General features: G+C 43.5%; 1 protein-coding gene across 1 annotated transcript in view; it reads right to left on the bottom strand.

The window, feature by feature from the left end:
- The window catches only part of LOC139409804 (espin like a), a 44923-nt gene that overhangs the window by 2079 nt on the left and 23320 nt on the right, over positions 1-19524 (bottom strand). The window contains exons 6-10 of the mRNA XM_071155179.1: positions 7226-7396; positions 4067-4193; positions 3257-3405; positions 1814-1984; positions 196-360 (exon numbers count right to left, since the gene is read on the bottom strand). Of these exons, the coding sequence (XP_071011280.1) occupies positions 196-360; positions 1814-1984; positions 3257-3405; positions 4067-4193; positions 7226-7396 (783 nt within the window). The remainder of the gene's footprint in view (positions 1-195; positions 361-1813; positions 1985-3256; positions 3406-4066; positions 4194-7225; positions 7397-19524) is intronic.

Below are 19524 nucleotides of genomic sequence, written 5' to 3'. Positions count from 1 at the left end.
ACACACGATGAGTTTGTTTTTTGGAACACAAGAAATTAGTAGACTTAATCTGGGTCTGAGAATCCGTCTCTTTATGTCCTGATTGGTGTAATGACTACGAATAACATGCCAGCTCTGTTGATGTGACCATACAGCATCATGAGTTATCCAATCAGGGCTGTGACCGTATTGGAATATGAAATCAGAGTGCCTCACCTTCCTCCTCTGGTCCTCCTCGTCCAATAGCCTGGCCTGTAGCTGACGCACCATGACCTGTCTCTTCCACTCAGCGATTGGCCGACCCCGCTCGTCATGGGTGGGAACCAGATAGTCAATGTCTGATAGGTTGGCCTCTTCCGTGGGCAGAACTACCATCCTGTTCTGTTGGCGAACAAAACAATATCAACAACAATTTACCATCAGTATAACAGCTTGTTGTATTAGTCCAATATGGAGACTGAGCTGGACGAGATGGGTCTCTCGTGGGACAGGGCAGAAACTGGCCAAAGACAAGACTCCAGTGGACAAGATGGGTCTCTCTTGGGACAGGGCAGAAACTGGCCAAAGACAGACTCCAGTGGACGAGATGGGTCTCTCGTGGGACAGGGCAGAAACTGTGGCCAAAGACAGACTCCAGTGGACAAGATGGGTCTCTCGTGGGACAGGGCAGAAACTGGCCAAAGACTGGGTCCACTTGTCCAGTGGACGAGATGGGTCTCTCGTGGGACAGGGCAGAAACTGTGGCCAAAGACAGACTCTAGTGGACGAGATGGGTCTCTCGTGGGACAGGGCAGAAACTGTGGCCAAAGACAGACTCCAGTGGACAAGATGGGTCCACTTGTCCAGTGGACGAGATGGGTCTCTCGTGGGACAGGGCAGAAACTGGCCAAAGACTGGGTCCAGTGGACGAGATGGGTCTCTCGTGGGACAGGGCAGAAACTGTGGCCAAAGACAGACTCTGGTGGACAAGATGGGTCTCTCGTGGGACAGGGCAGAAACTGTGGCCAAAGACAGACTCCAGTGGACGAGATGGGTCTCTCTTGGGACAGGGCAGAAACTGTGGCCAAAGACAGACTCCAGTGGACGAGATGGGTCTCTCTTGGGACAGGGCAGAAACTGGCCAAAGACTGGGTCCATTTGTCCAGTGGACGAGATGGGTCTCTCTTGGGACAGGGCAGAAACTGGCCAAAGACAGACTCCAGTGGATGAGATGGGTCTCTCTTGGGACAGGGCAGAAACTGGCCAAAGACAGACTCCAGTGGACAAGATGGGTCTCTCGTGGGACAGGGCAGAAACTGGCCAAAGACAGACTCCAGTGGACAAGATGGGTCTCTCGTGGGACAGGGCAGAAACTGTGGCCAAAGACAGACTCCAGTGGACGAGATGGGTCTCTCTTGGGACAGGGCAGAAACTGTGGCCAAAGACTGGGTCCACTTGTCCAGTGGACGAGATGGGTCTCTCGTGGGACAGGGCAGAAACTGGCCAAAGACAGACTCCAGTGGACAAGATGGGTCTCTCGTGGGACAGGGCAGAAACTGGCCAAAGACAGATTCCAGTGGACAAGATGGGTCCACTTGTCCAGTGGACGAGATGGGTCTATTTGTCCAGTGGACAAGATGGGTCTCTCGTGGGACAGGGCAGAAACTGTGGCCAAAGACAGACTCCAGTGGACAAGATGGGTCTCTCTTGGGACATGGCAGAAACTGTGGCCAAAGACAGACTCCAGTGGCATAAGATTTGTTGCCTTATGTCACACACCAAACAAAGAGGACTAAGTAAGTATTAGCCCAAGTAGAGAAAATATTTTTAAAAAGAGAAGTGATGTGATGCTTACTGCTTGTGCTACAGCTACTGTGGATATTTCTGTCTGTTTCAGAGATGTGATGGATTTCATGTTGTCGAGGAACTTTTTGTCACCGAGCAGGTTTTTGCCAGCCAGGAGATTTTTGTCAGAAGCTTTCGCCAGATCAACAGTTTTTACCTCAGCCTTTACCAGTATCTTACCCTGTTTAAGACAAAGAAAGTTAACATTCATTCCGTTATGACAGCTTGGCGGTACAAGTCTAAGAACATAAATTGAAACAACAGAAGAGGAAATCTGATGTCAGTGTTTACTGCGTGTGCTGCGTCAGCTGAAGACTTCATTTCAGTGAGGGGCTTTTTGTCAACAAGTGTAACGTTATTGGTCAGATCAACAGTAATCACTTCTTCAGAAGGTTTGTTCTGACTGATTCCGTCTGCCGAAAATGTATGTCTCACCACCATTTTACTCTGTTGAAGACAATACCGCACATCAGTTAAAAAAAACTTAGTCAAATAGACCTATTAGTCCGAGAACAGAAACAAGATATCAGAGAGTGAAGAGTAATTACAGCATTTGTTGAAGGTTCTGGAGACTTGATTTCACAGAGGAGTTTTTTCCCACCGAGCCCAAGGACATTTTGGGTCGGATCGACAGAAGACTGTTCAGAAGGTTTGACCTCTTCTGTGGAAAACGACACCATCTTACTCTGTTGAAGACAAAGCTATATCATTCATCATTCACATACGGTGTCCATATTAGGACAACCGCAGACACAGCAGGACTTGTTTCATTATCAGGATGTCCTAATACGGACACGATAATTATAACAGATTAATAATTAATTATAATTATAAGGAGTGTTCATACAAAAACACAAATATCTGAGGAAGAGCAAAGAGGAAATCCATCATCATCATCATCATCAGCATCATCATTTTTCTGTATTAGTTCAAGAACAACAAAACAAAAGCGTTCGGTTCAAAATCTGAACAAAAAAATATATATACAGTGCCTTGCGAAAGTATTCGGCCCCCTTGAACTTTGCGAATAATTTTGCACGCCCAATTTTTCAGTTTTTGATTTGTTAAAAAAAGTTTGAAATATCCAATAAATGTCGTTCCACTTCATGATTGTGTCCCACTTGTTGTTGATTCTTCACAAAAAAATACAGTTTTATATCTTTATGTTTGAAGCCTGAAATGTGGCAAAAGGTCGCAAAGTTCAAGGGGGCCGAATTCTTTCGCAAGGCACTGTATGTCTGAGGAAGAACTAACTACTGCAGTTGGTGAGGATTTCAATTCACAAAGGATCTTGTTTCCACCCAGCTGAACTTTGGTGAGATCAACAGTCATCTCTTCCACTTCTTCTACTACCTTATTCTGTAGAGGACAAAGAAGACCAACTATTCATAAGTATAACAGCCTGGTATATCATCCTAAAAAACAGGAAGAGACTTATCAAAGGGATGCTTACTGTTTGTGTTGATACTAGCTCTGATGGTTTCATTTCTGTCAGGAGCCCTTTGTCGCCATTGATTTTACCAGCCAGGAGGTTTTTGTCTGAAGCCTCGGTCAGATGGACAGGTTTCACCTCCTCGCTGCTTTGAGTTAAAGTTTTCACAACTGAAATAAAACAGTGACAGATGTGTTTGTTAGTGTATGTTTTAAACTAGAGCAGTGTCCTACTCGTGTTAACACATGGCATCAGACACAAAACATCAATTCCAAACGTCATGGATTGACCAATGATTGAACTGAACCAATGGTGAAATCAATTCCCAAACGTCATGGATTGACCAATGATTGAACTGAACCAATGGTGAAATCAATTCCAAACGTCATGGATTGCAAATAAATTCAATGAATGAACTGAACCAATGGTGAAATCAATTCCCAAACCAACTATTACAAGTAGTGACTTGCTTAGTTAAAACAATTGTTAAATAAATAAATGAATGAAGTAGAAATAAAGCGCAATACTGGTATGACACTAAACTGGTCGGGACGATGCCAGTATTGTGATAGTCGTTAGCATCGTGTCAAGGAAACAAAACACGAAGCGGATTTTCCTTCTGTAGGAAAACAACCCTAATGTTGGAAACAAACATATTATGTTGTCATCCAGAATCACATGTATTTATTTCTCGAGCTATAGCACACAATATTTTTTTTTTTTGTTTTCAAAAGACCAAAGTATTTGGTCTGCTTTGTGTTTTCATTTTTTTGCCATGTCAAAAAAATATTGGGATACTGGTATCATCACAAACTGGTGTTAACCCCTCACCTGTTGATGCCACTATAACGTGTCGTACACTGGAGATGGCAGACGGTTGTGGTTGAGAGGAGGATGAGGTGGGTTCAGGCAGAGGAGCAGGGTATTGAGCCTGAGGGTACTCCTCTGTCTCTGGTTGCTGGGCAGGAAAACAAAGAGATGGTGAATCTTTGGGATATAGCATATGGGCCTACATGGGATATTGGGTACTGGCCCACCTCTCAAACCTTGAGGCTATGTGATATATAGAGACAAATAATCACTGACGGAAGCTAGGTTAGAAGGTAGGTTAGTAGATAGGTTAGAAGCTAGGTTAAAAGGTAGGTTAGTAGATAGGTTAGAAGCTAGGTTAAAAGGTAGGTTAGTAGATAGGTTAGAAGGATATGCCTACATGGGATATTGTCACGTTCTGACCATCGTTCGTGTTCGTGTTTTCCTTGTTTTAGTGTTGGTCAGGACGTGAACATTTCAATGAAACATGGTGAAGCCCCAAAATTGCCCTCGCTGGAAGCCTGTGTTTCAGACATAAGGAAGTGGATGGCTGCAAACGTTCTACTTTTAAACTCGGACAAAACAGAGATGCTTGTTCTAGGTCCCAAGAAACAAAGAGATTTTCTGTTGAATCTGACAATTAATCTCGATGGTTGTACAGTCGTCTCAAATAAAACTGTGAAGGACCTCGGCGTTACTCTGGACCCTGATCTCTCTTTTGAAGAACATATCAAGACTGTTTCAAGGACAGCTTTTTTCCATCTACGTAACATTGCAAAAATCAGAAACCTTCTGTCCAAAAATGATGCAGAAAAATAAATCCATGCTTTTGTCACTTCTAGGTTAGACTACTGCAATGCTCTACTTTCCGGCTACCCGGATAAGGCACTAAATAAACTTCAGTTAGTGCTAAATTCGGCTGCTAGAATCCTGACTAGAACCCCAAAATTTGATCATATTACTCAAGTGCTAGCCTCCCTACACTGGTTTCCTGTTAAGGCAAGGGCTTTACTGCTAACCTACAAAGCATTACATGGGCTTGCTCCTACCTATCTGTCCGATTTGGTCCTGCCGTACACACCTACATGTACGCTATGGTCACAAGACGCAGGCCTCCTAATTGTCCCTAGAATTTCTAAGAAAACGGCTGGAGGCAGGGCTTTCTCCTATAGAGCTCCATTTATATGGAATGGTCTGCCTACCCATGTGAGAGACGCAAACTCGGTCTCAACCTTTAAGTCTTTACTGAAGACTCATCTCTTCAGTGGGTCATATGATTGAGTGTAGTCTGGCCCAGGAGTTTGAAGGTGAATGGAAAGGCACTGGAGCAAAGAACCACCCTTGCTGTCTCTGTCTGGCCGGTTCCCCTCTCTCCACTGGGATTCTCTGCCTCTAACCCTATTACAGAGGCTGAGTCACTGGCTTACTGGTGCTCTTCCATACCGTCCCTAGAAGGGGTGCGTTACTTCAGTGTGTTGAGTCACTGACGTGGTCTTCCTGTCTGGGTTGGTGCCCCCTTGGGTTGTGTCATGGCGGAGATCTTTGTGGGCTATACTCGGCCTTGTCTTAGGGTGGTAGGTTGGTGGTTGAAGATATCCCTCTAGTGGTGTGGGGGCTGTGCTTTGGCAAAGTGGGTGGGGTTATATCCTGCCTGTTTGGCCCTGTCCGGGGTTATCATCGGATGGGGCAACAGTGTCTCCTGAACCCTCCTGTCTCAGCCTCCAGTATTTATGCTGCAGTAGTTTATGTGTTAGGGAGCTAGGGTTAGTCTGTTGTATCTGGAGTATTTATCCTGTCTTATCCGGTGTCCTGTGTGAATTTAATTTTCTCTCTCTCTCTCTCTCTCTCTCTCTCTCTCTCTCTCTCTCTCTCTCTCTCTCTCTCTCTCTCTCTCTCTCTCTCTCTCTCTCTCTCTCTCTCTCTCAGTTTTAGGCTGAGTTTCTGTACAGCACTTTGAGATATCAGCTGATGTAAGAAGGGCTATTTAAATACATTTTATTTGGTTAGTAGGTAGGTTAGAAGATAAGTTAGTAGCTAGGTTTCGAAGCTAGGTTAGAAGCTAGGTTAGAAGCTATGTTAGAAGCTAGGCGAGTAGCTAGGTTAGAAGAGCTAGGTTAGTAGCTAGGTTAGAAGCTAGGTTAGTAGCTAGGTTAGAATCTATGTTAGAAGCTAGATTAGTAGCTATGTTAGAAGCTAGGTTAGTAGCTAGGTTATAAGCTAGGTTAGAAGCTAGGTTAGAAGAGCTAGGTTTGTAGGTATGTTAGAAGCTAGATTAGTAGCTATGTTAGAAGCTAGGTTAGTAGCTAGGTTATAAGCTAGGTTAGAAGCTAGGTTAGAAGAGCTAGGTTTGTAGGTATGTTAAAAGCTAGTTTAGTAGATATGTTAGTAGCTAGGTTAGTAGATATGTTAGAAGCTAGTTTAGTAGATAGGTTAGAAGCTAGGTTAGAAGCTAGGTTAGAAGCTAGGTTAGTAGATAGGTTAGAAGCTATGTTAGAAGCTAGGTTAGAAGCTAGGCTAGAACCTATGTTAGAAGCTAGTTTAGTAGCTATGTTAGAAGCTAGGTTTCCATCAAATTTGCATAAAATAATATGCACATTTTCCCACCAGAAATGTGTTTCCATCAAACATATTTTTTTGCGGATAAAAGTCTGTGTGATGACGTAGTGCACATAAAGATAATGTTTGCGGTTCAATTCCCATGTACTGAATGAAAAATACAAGGAAATTGGTTTCCATCGCATTTTCAACTCTGATAGTTTTGTTATATAGCAAATGTGCTCACTCTGGTCTTGGTACGTGCGCTCTAGCCAACAGCTGGCAGACACAGTACGGGTAGGCTAGCTACATTATGAGATTATTATGGATAAGAGAATATTATTTTTATTTGTCAAATGGCAGCCAAGCATCGATCATCATGTCACCAGAATAAGACCCTCGATATTTATTGGAAAGGAGCATCAAGCTCATCACCGTGCACATTCACCACCTTGTGAAGTGGGAGGACGAAGCCTAGAGAGGAACCAGACTCAGAGAGAGGATCATCTAGAGAGTATCCAGACTCAGATGGGAAGCCCATCTAGAGAGCATCCAGACTCAGATGGGAAGCAAATCTAGAGAGGAACCAGACTCAGATGCCAACCATCAGCTCGGTATCATACTGTCAGTATGTCAGCCAATCACCTTTGAGCTCTCCATATTTGTTTTGTTGTTATTGTGGAAGTAGTCCCGGCCGGGGTCGCTAAGGCGACGGTAGTAGTCCTCTTTACTGGGCTGCCACGCCACAGCCTGTCTCCCCCTCACATCCTCCTCTACCGGACCTAGTTCTTCTATTGGCTGGTCTGATGAGAAGGGCTGGGAGGGGGACAGAGAGAGAGAGAGAGAAAGAAGCTCAGATCGGTGAGGTACAATGAGTTCAGAACAGAGTAGAAAGGAGAGGAAAATAAAGAAATAAAGGATTAGGGAGTGGAGTAGAAAGAAACAAACCTTGCATGTATTGGCAGGATTTCAACCCCTGTGGGGAGGATGCAGGATATATGGAAGCGTTTAGATCTCCCCTAATGAACCTGTGATGTCCTAATGGAGGCCATGCACAATGCAGATCAAATTCTGCTCTCAAAGGACAGGAATAAAAACCCACAACCTCTGTGTTCCAAACGGGACCCTATTCCCTATATAGTGCACTTCTGTTGACCAGAGCCCCTAAGGCTCTAGTGTACAGTATAGGGAATAGGGTGCCATTTGGAACACACTAAACATCAAAGGCGGGGCTGATACGCTGCAGAACACTGTTGTGCTTTGTCTCCAAGGAGTGGTCCCAGCCATTTCCACACTCACGCCACTTTGATGTACGCTGTGACATTGCGCCATTGCTCTCGCTGCGGAGTTAACTTCAAGATGCTGCAGACAAGGTCCCTAGCTCCTAACCGACTTTGCAGTATTTTTGTTGTGTTATTTCTTACATTATTTGCTCAGAACGTTTTCTTGCATTATTACCTATAGCCGAAAACAACGATTATTAGATTGGCGGTCACCAGCGTAACGACCAGAAATTTGACTTTCCTGAAGTGGATTCTTTGTTCATACCCCCAGAGGCATTTTCACTCATCTCAGGGGCTGCTCCAAGACACCGCCTACGAAGAAGAGGAATACGGAGTGAGCTTTTAGTCCGACTCAGGGGGCGTTCATACTGTTCAACGCATACGCATTACTTGCTAATGTTCAGTCCATGGACAATAAAGTAGACGAGCTCAGAGCGAGGATCTCCTTCCAGGGAGACATCAGGGACTGTAACATACTCCGGAATCATAGCTCTCTCCGGATATACTGTCCCCGTCCATACAGCAAGCGGGGTTCTCCATACATCATGCGGACAGGAAGAAAGATAGAACTCTCTGGGAAGAAGAAAGACGGAGGTGTATGTTTCAGGATTAACTATCATGGTGTGATTGTGTTAACGTACAGGAACAATTCTCCCAATCTGGAATACCTCAATATAAAATGCAGACTTTTCTTTTGTCTCTCCCGAGAGAATTCTCTTGTCACGGCCGTGTTTATTCCCCCTCAAGTTGACACTGTGACGGCTCTCAAGGAACTACATTGGACTTTGTGCAAAACTGGAAAGCCGCATATCCTGAGGCCGCATTTATTGTAGCTTGGGACCAATAAAGCAAATCTGAGGAAAATGCTACCAAAGTCTTAACAACACATCGCCTGCACTACTTGTTCATCAAGAAACTCTTGACCATTGCTACTCCCCCTTCCGGGACGGCTAAGGAGCCCTCTCCTGACCTCCTTTTGGCCAATCAGATCACTTCTCCACATTCTGCTCCTCCTTTCCTATAGGCAGAAACTTAAACAGGAAGTTCCCGTGGTAAGGTCTGTTCAATGTTGTTCTGACCAATCAGAATCTATGCTTCAAGATTGTCTTGATCAAGCGGACTGGGATATGTTCCGGGTTGCCTCTGAGAATAACATTGACGTATACACTGACTCGGTGACAGAGTTCATCAGGAAGTGGTATAGCGGATGTTGTTCCCAGTGTGAGGATTATTATAACTAAAACCTTCTGGATAGGTGGCAGCATTTACGCAAAACTGAAATCGCAGGCCTGATTACCAACAACGATGAGACAGCCGACAGGGAGGAGGTGAGGGCCCTGGTGAAGTGGTGCCAGGAAAATAACCTCTCTCTCTCAGTGTAGCCTAGTGGTTAGAGCGTTGGACTAGTAACCGAAAGGTTGCAAGTTCGAATACCCGAGCTGACAATGTACAAATCTGTCGTTCTGCCCCTGAACAGGCAGTTAACCCACTGTTCCTAGGCCGTCATTGAAAATAAGACTGACTTGCCTAGTTAAATAAAGGTTAAAAAATGTCAACAAAATGAAGGAGCTGATCGTGGACTTCAGGAAGTATCAGAGAGAGCACGACCCCATCCACATAGAAAAGCTTCAAGCTTCTCAGTGAGTACATCAATGACAACCTGGAATAGTCCATCCACACAGACAGTGTGGTGAAGAAGGCGCAACAGCACCTCTTCAACCTCAGGAGGCTGAAGAAATTCGGGCCTGGCCCCTAACACCCTCACTAACTTCTGCAGACGCACCATTGAGAGCATCCTGTCGGGCTGTACCGCCTGGTACGGCAACTGCACCATCCGCAACCGCAGGGCTCTCCAGATGGTGGTGTGGTCAACACAATGCATCACCGGGGGCACACCGCCTGCCCTCCAGGACATCTAAGGCACCAGGTGTCACAAGAAGCCCCAAAATTTCATCAAGGACCTGAGCAATGGCTTGTTCACCCCGCTTCCCGGCGGAGATAGTACCTACTAGCTGGCCTCCGCCCAGTACCCTGCACTGAACCTTAGAGCGCTGCTCTATGTACAGTTGAAGTCGGAAGTTTACATACACCTTAGCCAAATACATTTAAAATCAGTTTTTCACAATTCCTGACATTTAATCCTAGTAAATATTCTGTTTTGGGTCAGTTAGGATCACCACTTCATTTTAAGAATGTGAAATGTCAGAATAATAGTAGAGAGAAGGATTTATTTCAGCTTTTTTTTCTTTCATCACATTGGGTCAAATGTTTCAGGTAGCCTTCCACAAGCTTCCCACAATAAGTTGGGTGGATGTTGGCCCATTCCTCCTGACAGAGCTGGTGTAACTGAGTCAGGTTTGTAGGCCTCCTTGCTCACACACGCTTTTTCAGTTCTGCCCACACATGTTCTACAAGATTTAGGTCAGGGATTTGTGATGGCCACTCCAATACCTTGACTTTGTTTTCCTTAAGCCATTATGACACAACTTTGAAAGTGTGCTTGGGGTCATTGTCCATTTGGAAGACCCATTTGCGACCAAGCTTTAACTTCCTGACTGATGTCTTGAGATGTTGCTTCAATATATCCACATAATTTTCCTACCTCATGATGCCATCTATTTTGTGAAGTGCACCAGTCCCTCCTGCAGCAAAGCACCCCCACATGATGCTGCTACCCCCGTGCTTCATGGTTGGGATGGTGTTCTTCGGCTTGCAAGCATCCCCCTTTTTCCTCCAAACATAAATATTGTCATTATGGCCAAACAGTTCTATTTTTGTTTCATCAGACCAGAGGACATTTCTTCAAAAAGTACAATCTTTGTCCACATATGGAGTTGCAAACCGTAGTCTAGCTTTTTTTGTGGCCGTTTTGGAGAAATGGCTTCTTCCTTGCTGAGCGGCCTTTCAGGTTATGTCGATATAGGAGTCATTTTTACTGTGGATATAGATACTTTTGTACCTGTTTCCTCCAGCATCTTCACAAGGTCCTTTGCTGTTATTCTGGGATTGATTTGCACTTTTCGCACCAAAGTACGTTTATCTCTAGGAGACAGAACGCGTTTCCTTCCTGAGCGGTTGCCTTGATGACAGCTTTGCACACTCTTGGCATTCTCCCAACCAGCTTCATGAGGTAGTCACCTGGAATGCATTTCAATCAACAGGTGTGCCTTGTTAAAAGTTCATTTGTGGAATGTCTTTCCTTCTTAATGCTTTTGAGCCAATCAGTTGTGTTGTAGGGGTGGTATACAGAAGATAGTCCTATTTGGCATTCTCTCAACCAGCTTCGTGAGGAATGCTTTTCCAACAGTCTTGAAGGAGTTGTGTATATATATATATATATATATATATATATATAATATATATACAGGACACACCTACTCATTCAAGGGTTTTTCTTTATTGACTATTTTCTATATTGTAGAATAGTGACGACATCATAACTATGAAATAACACATATGGAATCATGTAGTAACCAAAAGAGCGTTAAACAAATCAAAATAGATTTGAGATAATTCAAAGTAGCCACCCTTTTCCTTGATGACAGTCTTGCACACTCTAGGCATTCTCTCAACCAGCATCATGAGGAATTATTTTCCAACAGACTTGAAGGCGTTCCCACATATGCTGAGCACTTGGCTGCTTTAACATCCCTCTGCGGTGTGTCCTGTATATATATATATGTATATATATATATAGTATATATATATATATAGTGCCTTGCAAAGGTATTCATCCCCTTGGCGTTTTCCTATTTTGTTGCATTACAAGCTGTAATTTAAATGGAATACTTTTGCAAGGCACTGCACTGAGTGTATAAAACATTAGGAACCTCTTCCTAATATTGAGTTGCATCTCCTATTCCCCTCAGAACAGCCTCAATTCGTTGGGGCATGGACTCTACAAGGTGTCCAAAGCATTCCACAGGGATGCTGGCCCATGTTGACTCCAATGCTTCCCACAGTTGTGTCAAGTTGGCTGGATGTCCTAAGGGTGGTGGACCATTCTTGATACACACGGGAAACTGTTGAATGTGAAAAACTCAGCAGTATAGCAGTTCTTGACACACTCAAACCGGTACACCTGGAACCTTCTACCATACCCTCGTTCAAAGGCAATTAAATATTTTGTCTTTCCCATTCATCCTCTGAATGTCACACATACACAATCCCTATCTCAAGGCTTAAAAATCCTTCTTTAACCTGTCTCCTCCCCTTTATCTACTCTGATTGAAGTGGATTTAACAGCTGACATCAATAAAAGATCATAGCTTTAACCTGGATTCACCTGGTCAGTTCATGTCATCGAAAGAGCAGGTATGTTTTGTATAGTCAGTGTACATACTGTATATATGTTTTGGGGTGATTTTTTTTTGTAGTATTTACATTATTTTGAGGGGGGGGGGGCAGTAACTGAAAGGTCGCTGTTTTGAATCCCCAAGCAGACTATGTGAAAAAGCCGCTCGATGTGCCCTTGAGCAAGGCTAAGGAAAAGAGCGTTTCCTAATTGACTAACGTGACATAGAAAAAGAGACAAACAGTCACACATCTGTTGTTGTTCTTGGCTCTGTACTCCAGCACTTTGGACATGAAATGAAATGTGTTGCTTTTATGAATTTTGTCTTGTTGCTTTTTGTCCTATGTTGCTCTGTCTGTATGCTACGTCTTGCTTGTCCTATGTTGCTCTGTCTGTATGCTACGTCTTGCTTGTCCTATGTTGCTCTGTCTGTATGCTACGTCTTGCTTGTCCTATGTTGCTCTGTCTGTATGCTATGTCTTGCTTGTCCTATGTTTCTCTGTCTGTATGCTATGTCTTGCTTGTCCTATGTTGCTCTGTCTGTATGCTACGTCTTGCTTGTCCTATGTTGCTCTGCGTGCGCTCACTGCTCAATGATTGTCTATATTGTAATTGTTTTTAATAACCTGCCCAGGGACTGAGGTTGAAAATTAGCCGGCCGGCTAAAACCGGCACTTTTACTGAAACGTTGATTAATGTGCACTGTCCCTGTAAAAATGAATAATAAACTAAAAACTCAATGACTATGAGGTAAAAGTGCAGACTGTCAGCATAAAATTGAAGGTATTCTCATCCATATTGGGTGAAGCATTTATAAAGTACAGCAGTTTTTGTACATAGTCCCCCCATTTTAAGAGACCAAAATCATTGGGACAAATTCACTTATATGTGTATCAAAGTAATAAAAAGGAAAGTATTTGGTCCCATATTAATTTCACGCAATGTCTATATCAAGGTTGTGACTCTACACATTTGTTGGATAATCCTGAATGAATTGTGAATAATGATGAGTGAGAAAGTTACAGATGCATAAATATCATTCCCACCCCAAAAATGCTAACCTCTCCTGTGATTTGTAATGGGAAGTTAGCATGTCTTGGGGGTATGATATAAAATGCTAACCTCTCCTGTGATTTGTAATGGGAAGTTAGAATTTTATATCATACCCCCAAGACATGCTAACTATCCCTGTTATTGTAATGGTGAGAGGTTAGCATGTCTTAGGGTATGATATAAAATGCTAACCTCCCTTGTTATTGTAATGGTGAGAGGTTAGCATGTCTTAGGGTATGATATAAAATGCTAACCTGCCCTGTTATTGTAATGAGAGGTTAGCATGTCTTGGTGTATGATCTAAAATGCTAACCTCCCCTGTTATTGTAATGGTGAGAGGTTAGCATGTCTTGGGGGTATGCTAACGTCCCCTGTTATTGTAATGGTGAGAGGTTAGCATGTCTTGGGGGTATGCTAACGTCCCCTGTTATTGTAATGGTGAGAGGTTAGCATGTCTTGGAGGTATGATATTTTCATTTATTCAGGATTATCCGTAATCATTGTAGCATCCACATTAATGTAGAAGTGTGTAAAAAATATATTCACAATAAAAGTGACTTCAAAATGAAACAATTCATTATTTACCATCAATTTACCGTACGAGCCAAGCATTTGGACACGCCTACTCATTCAATGGTTTTTCTTTATGTTAAACATTGTACAATAATAGTGAAGACGTCAAAACTACAGTGGTAGGCTTGATTACCAACAACAACGACGAGACGGCCTACAGGGAGGAGGTGAGGGCCCTCGGAGTGTGGTGTCAGGAAAATAACCTCACACTCAACGTCAACAAAACTAAGGAGATGATTGTGGACTTCAGGAAACAGCAGAGGGAACACCCCTCTATCCACATCGATGGAACAGTAGTGGAGAGGGTAGTAAGTTTTAAGTTCCTCGGTGTACACATCACAGACAAACTGAATTGGTCCACCCACACAGACAGTATCGCGAAGAAGGCGCAGGAGCGCCTCTTCAACCTCAGGAGGTTGAAGAAATCCGGCTTGTCACCAAAAGCACTCACAAACTTCTACAGATGCACAATCGAGAGCATCCTGTCGGGCTGTATCACCGCCTGGTACGGCAACTGCTCCGCCCACAACCGTAAGGCTCTCCAGAGAGTAGTGAGGTCTGCACAACGCATCACCGGGGGCAAACTACCTGCCCTCCAGGACACCTACACCACCCGATGTCACAGGAAGGCCATAAAGATCATCAACGACAACAACCACCCGAGCCACTGCCTGTTCACCCCACTATCATCCAGAAGGCGAGGTCAGTACAGTTGCATCAAAGCTGGGACCGAGAGACTGAAAAACAGCTTCTATCTCAAGGCCATCAGACTGTTAAACAGCCACCACTAACATTGAGTGGCTGCTGCCAACACACTGACTCAACTCCAGCCACTTTAATAATGGGAATTGATGGAAATTAATGTAAAATATATCACTAGCCACTTTAAACAATGCTACTTAATATAATGTTCACATACCATACATTACTCATCTCATTTGTATATACTGTACCCTATATCATCTACTGCATCTTTATGTAATACATGTATCACTAGCCACTTTAAACTATGCCACTTTGTTTACATACACTACATTACTCATCTCATATGTATATACTGTACTCTATATCATCTACTGCATCTTTATGTAATACATGTATCACTAGCCACTTTAAACTATGCCACTTTGTTTACATACACTACATTACTCATCTCATATGTATATACTGTACTCGAAACCATCTACTGCATCTTGCCTATGCCGCTCTGTACCATCACTCATTCATATATCTTTATGTACATATTCTTTATCCCTTTACACTTGTGTGTATAAGGTAGTTGTTGTGGAATTGTTAGGTTAGATTACTCGTTGGTTATTACTGCGTTGTCGGAACTAAAAGCATTTCGCTTCACTCGCATTAACATCTGCTAACCATGTGTATGTGACAAATAAAATTTGATTTGAAATAACACATACTGACCAAATGTATTTTAGATTGCCTTGATGCCCACGTTCACATAACGAGTTCCAGACAAAATGGTTTGTTGAGATCGGTGTGGAAGAACTTGACTGGCCTGCACAGAGCCCTGACCTAAACCTCACCGAACACCTTTGGGATGAATTGGAACGCCGACTGCGAGCCAGGCCTAATCTTCCAACATCAGTGCCCGACCTCACTAACGCTCTTGTGGCTGAATGGAAGCAAGTCCCCCGCAGCAAATGTTCCAACATCTTAGTGGAAAGCCTTCCCAGAAGAGTGGAGGCAAAGGGGGGACCAACTCCATATTAATGCCCATGGTAGGTGTCCACATTTAGCCCCTTGCGAATTGAAGGAAAATGATGAAACACAGAGAGACGAAAGATACATTTAAAGTTTTAGAATTTTTTTCTTGGTACATTTTTTGGTGAAGTCTAGTTTCCCTTGACATCCATGAATAACACTGCTTCCAATGTCGTTTTAGAGAATTACATCTAACCGGTCTCAAAACCGCAGACATTTATGGCGTTGTGTGGGCGAGCGTTTTGCTGATGTCAACGGAGTGAACAGAGTGCCCCATGGTGGAGGTGGGGTTATGGTATGGGCAATCATAAGCTACGGACAACGAACACAATTGCATTTTTATCGACGGCAATTTTAATGCACAAAGATATCTTGACGAGATCCTGAGGCCCATTGCCGTGTCATTTATCCACCGCCATCACTACATGTTTCAGCATGAAAATTAACAGTCTCATGTCGCAAGGATCTGTACACAATTCCTGGAAGATAAAAATGTCCCAGTTCTTCAATGATCTATGTACTCACCAGACATGTCACCCATTGAGCATGTTTGGGATGCTCTGGATAGTTGTGTACGACAGCACGCTCCAGTTCCTGCTAATATCCAGCAACTTCGCACATCCATTGAAGAGGAGTGGGGACAACATTCCACCAGCCACAATCAACAGCCTGATCAACTCTATGTGAAGGAGATGTGTCACGCTGCATGAGGTAAATGTTGGTCACACCAGATACTGACTGGTTCTGATCCAAGGTTTAAGGTCTCTGTGACCAACAGATGCATATCTGTATTCCCAGTCATGTGAAATCCATAGATCAACTCTATGTGAAGGAGATGTGTCACGCTGCATGAGGTAAATGTTGGTCACACCAGATACTGACTGGTTCTGATCCAAGGTTTAAGGTCTCTGTGACCAACAGATGCATATCTGTATTCCCAGTCATGTGAAATCCATAGATCAACTCTATGTGAAGGAGATGTGTCACGCTGCATGAGGTAAATGTTGGTCACACCAGATACTGACTGGTTCTGATCCAAGGTTTAAGGTCTCTGTGACCAACAGACGCATATCTGTATTCCCAGTCATGTGAAATCCATAGATCAACTCTATGTGAAGGAGATGTGTCTCTTTTTTTTCCCTACAGTTTTCTTTCTATTGTGTTATTGACTTGTTAATTGTTTCTTCCATGTGTAACTCTGTGTTGTCTGTTCACACTGCTATGCTTTATTTTGGCCAGGTCGCAGTTGTAAATGAGAACTTGTTCTCAACTAGCCTACCTGGTTAAATAAAGGTGAAATAACATTTTAAAAAATGTCGATCACACCAGATACTGACTGGTTTTCATGATCCACGCCCCTACCTTTTTTTTAAAAGGAATCTGTGACCAACAGATGCATATCTGTATTCCCAGTCACGTGAAATCCATAGATCAACTCTATGTGAAGGAGATGTGTCACGCTGCATGAGGTAAATGTTGGTCACACCAGATACTGACTGGTTCTGATCCAAGGTTTAAGGTCTCTGTGACCAACAGATGCATATCTGTATTCCCAGTCACGTGAAATCCATAGATCAACTCTATGTGAAGGAGATGTGTCACGCTGCATGAGGTAAATGTTGGTCACACCAGATACTGACTGGTTCTGATCCAAGGTTTAAGGTCTCTGTGACCAACAGATGCATATCTGTATTCCCAGTCACGTGAAATCCGTAGATTAGAGCCTCATTTATTTATTTCAAATGACTGATTTTCTTCTATGTAACTCAGTAAAATGTTCCAAGTTGTTGCATGTTGCGTCAGTATAGTATCCTACCCCTGGCCTAGCTAATCAACACTATTGACAAGCGTTTGACTTAAAAGCATTGTATCAAATAAATCCATAGCAATCAACAAAATCAATAAGTAACTTACGGCTCAGACCCGAGTGAGTCCTTCAGTCAGTCAGTTAGTTAGTTATCCAGTCAGTCAGCCCTCAATGATGAAGATGTGACAGAATCTGCCGACAGTTACCCAGTCAGTCAGCCAGCCATCCAGCCTGCCAGGTAACCAGGCAGCTAGCCATTCAGTCAGTCAGTCAGCCAGCCATCCAGCCTGCCAGGTAACCAGGCAGCCAGTCATTCAGGTAGGTGTTTGACACCCCCATGAACAGACAGCTAGCCTCCACACTGCCCCGAGGGCCGCTCTGCCAGCCAATAAACAATAACACTGATCGGAGAATAGTGTTAATTATTAAGGTGTAGGATGGGATGGCCGGTAATGTCCCTAATGCAGGACAAACCAATAGCTATGTTGTTGTGGCACCGAACAAAGGAAGAGAACTGTCCCAATGGCATCCTATTTCTTTTATAGTGCACTAGTTTTGACCAGAGCCCTGTGGACCCTGGTCTAAAGTAGTGTACTATATAGGGAATATGGAGCCATAGGGTCCTGGTCTAAAGTAGTGCACTATATAGGGAATATGGAGCCATAGGGTCCTGGTCTAAAGTAGTGCACTATATAGGGAATAGGGTGCCATAGGGTCCTGGTCTAAAGTAGTGCACTATATAGGGAATAGGGTGCCATAGGGTCCTGGTCTAAAGTAGTGCACTATGTAGGGAATATGGAGCCATAGGGTCCTGGTCTAAAGTAGTGCACTATATAGGGAATAGGGTGTCATTTGGTACGATACCTATATCTGTCAAAGCTGCTGGAAAAGATACATTTTATACAGAAAATGTATTTGGACATGAATTCAAATGAGTGGATTCGGCTATTTCAGACACACCCGTTGCTGACAGGTTTATAAAATCGAGCACACAACCATGCAATCTCCATAGACAAACATTGGCAGTAGAATGGCCTTACTGAATTGCTCAGCGACTTTCAAAGTGGCACAGTCATAGGATGCCACCTTTCCAACAAGTCAGTTCGACAAATTTCTGCCTCGGTCAACTGTAAGTGCTGTTATTTTGAAGTGGAAACATGTTTCAGCTGATCATTATCCCCGTTCCAGCTGATCATTATGTCCGTTCCAACTGATCATTATATCTGTTTCAGCCCATCACTATCCCCGTTTCAGCTGATCATTATCTCCATTCCAACTGATCACTATCTCCGTTTCAGCTGATCACTATCTCCGTTCCAGCTGATCACTATCTCCATTTCAGCTGATCATTACTCCTGTTTCAGCTGATCCTAATCCCTGTTTCAGCCGATCCGTATCCCTGTTTCAGCCGACCCGTATCCCTGTTTCAGCCGATCCGTATCGCTGTTTCAGCCGATCCGTATCCCTGTTTCAGCCGATCCTTATCCCTGTTTCAGCCGATCCTTATCTCTGTTTCAGCCGATCCTCATCCGTTTCAGCCGATCCTCATCCCTGTTTCAGCTGATCCTCATCCCTGTTTCAGCTGATCCGTATCCCGGTTTCAGCCGATCCGTATCCCTGTTTCAGCCGATCCGTATCCCTGTTTCAGCTGATCCGTATCCCTGTTTCAGCTGATCCGTATCCCTGTTTCAGCTGATCCGTATCCCTGTTTCAGCTGATACGTATCCCTGTTTCAGCTGATACGTATCCCTGTTTCAGCCGATGTTTCAGCTGATGGATGTGAAGGCCCTTTCTTGACTTTCCAATGTAAAAAAATAAATAAAACACATTTCAAGAAGTCCACTGTCTTTGTGTGTGAATGAAGAGCGGAAGTCCTGGGCTGTGTCCCAAATGACACCCTATTCCCTATATAGTGCACCCTATTCCCTACATAGTGCACTATGAAGAGAATAGGGTGCGATTTGGGACAAAACCCTCAATGCGTGTAAAATAAACTGGAGGTCGACCGAATATGATTTTTCAACGCCGATACCGATTATTGGAGGACCAAAAAAAGCCGATACCGATTAATAATAATGACAATTACAACAATACTGAACGAACACTTATTTTAACCTAATATAATCCATCAATAAAATCTATTTAGCCTCAAATAAATAATGAAACATGTTCAATTTGGTTTAAAAAATGCAAAAACAAAGTGTTGGAGAAG

Source organism: Oncorhynchus clarkii, chromosome 5 (genome assembly GCF_045791955.1).
Source record: "Oncorhynchus clarkii lewisi isolate Uvic-CL-2024 chromosome 5, UVic_Ocla_1.0, whole genome shotgun sequence".
NCBI classification, from domain to species: Eukaryota; Metazoa; Chordata; class Actinopteri; order Salmoniformes; family Salmonidae; genus Oncorhynchus; species Oncorhynchus clarkii.
Note: the sequence above shows the minus strand (reverse complement) of the source record. Positions and strands in the feature narration are given on the sequence as shown.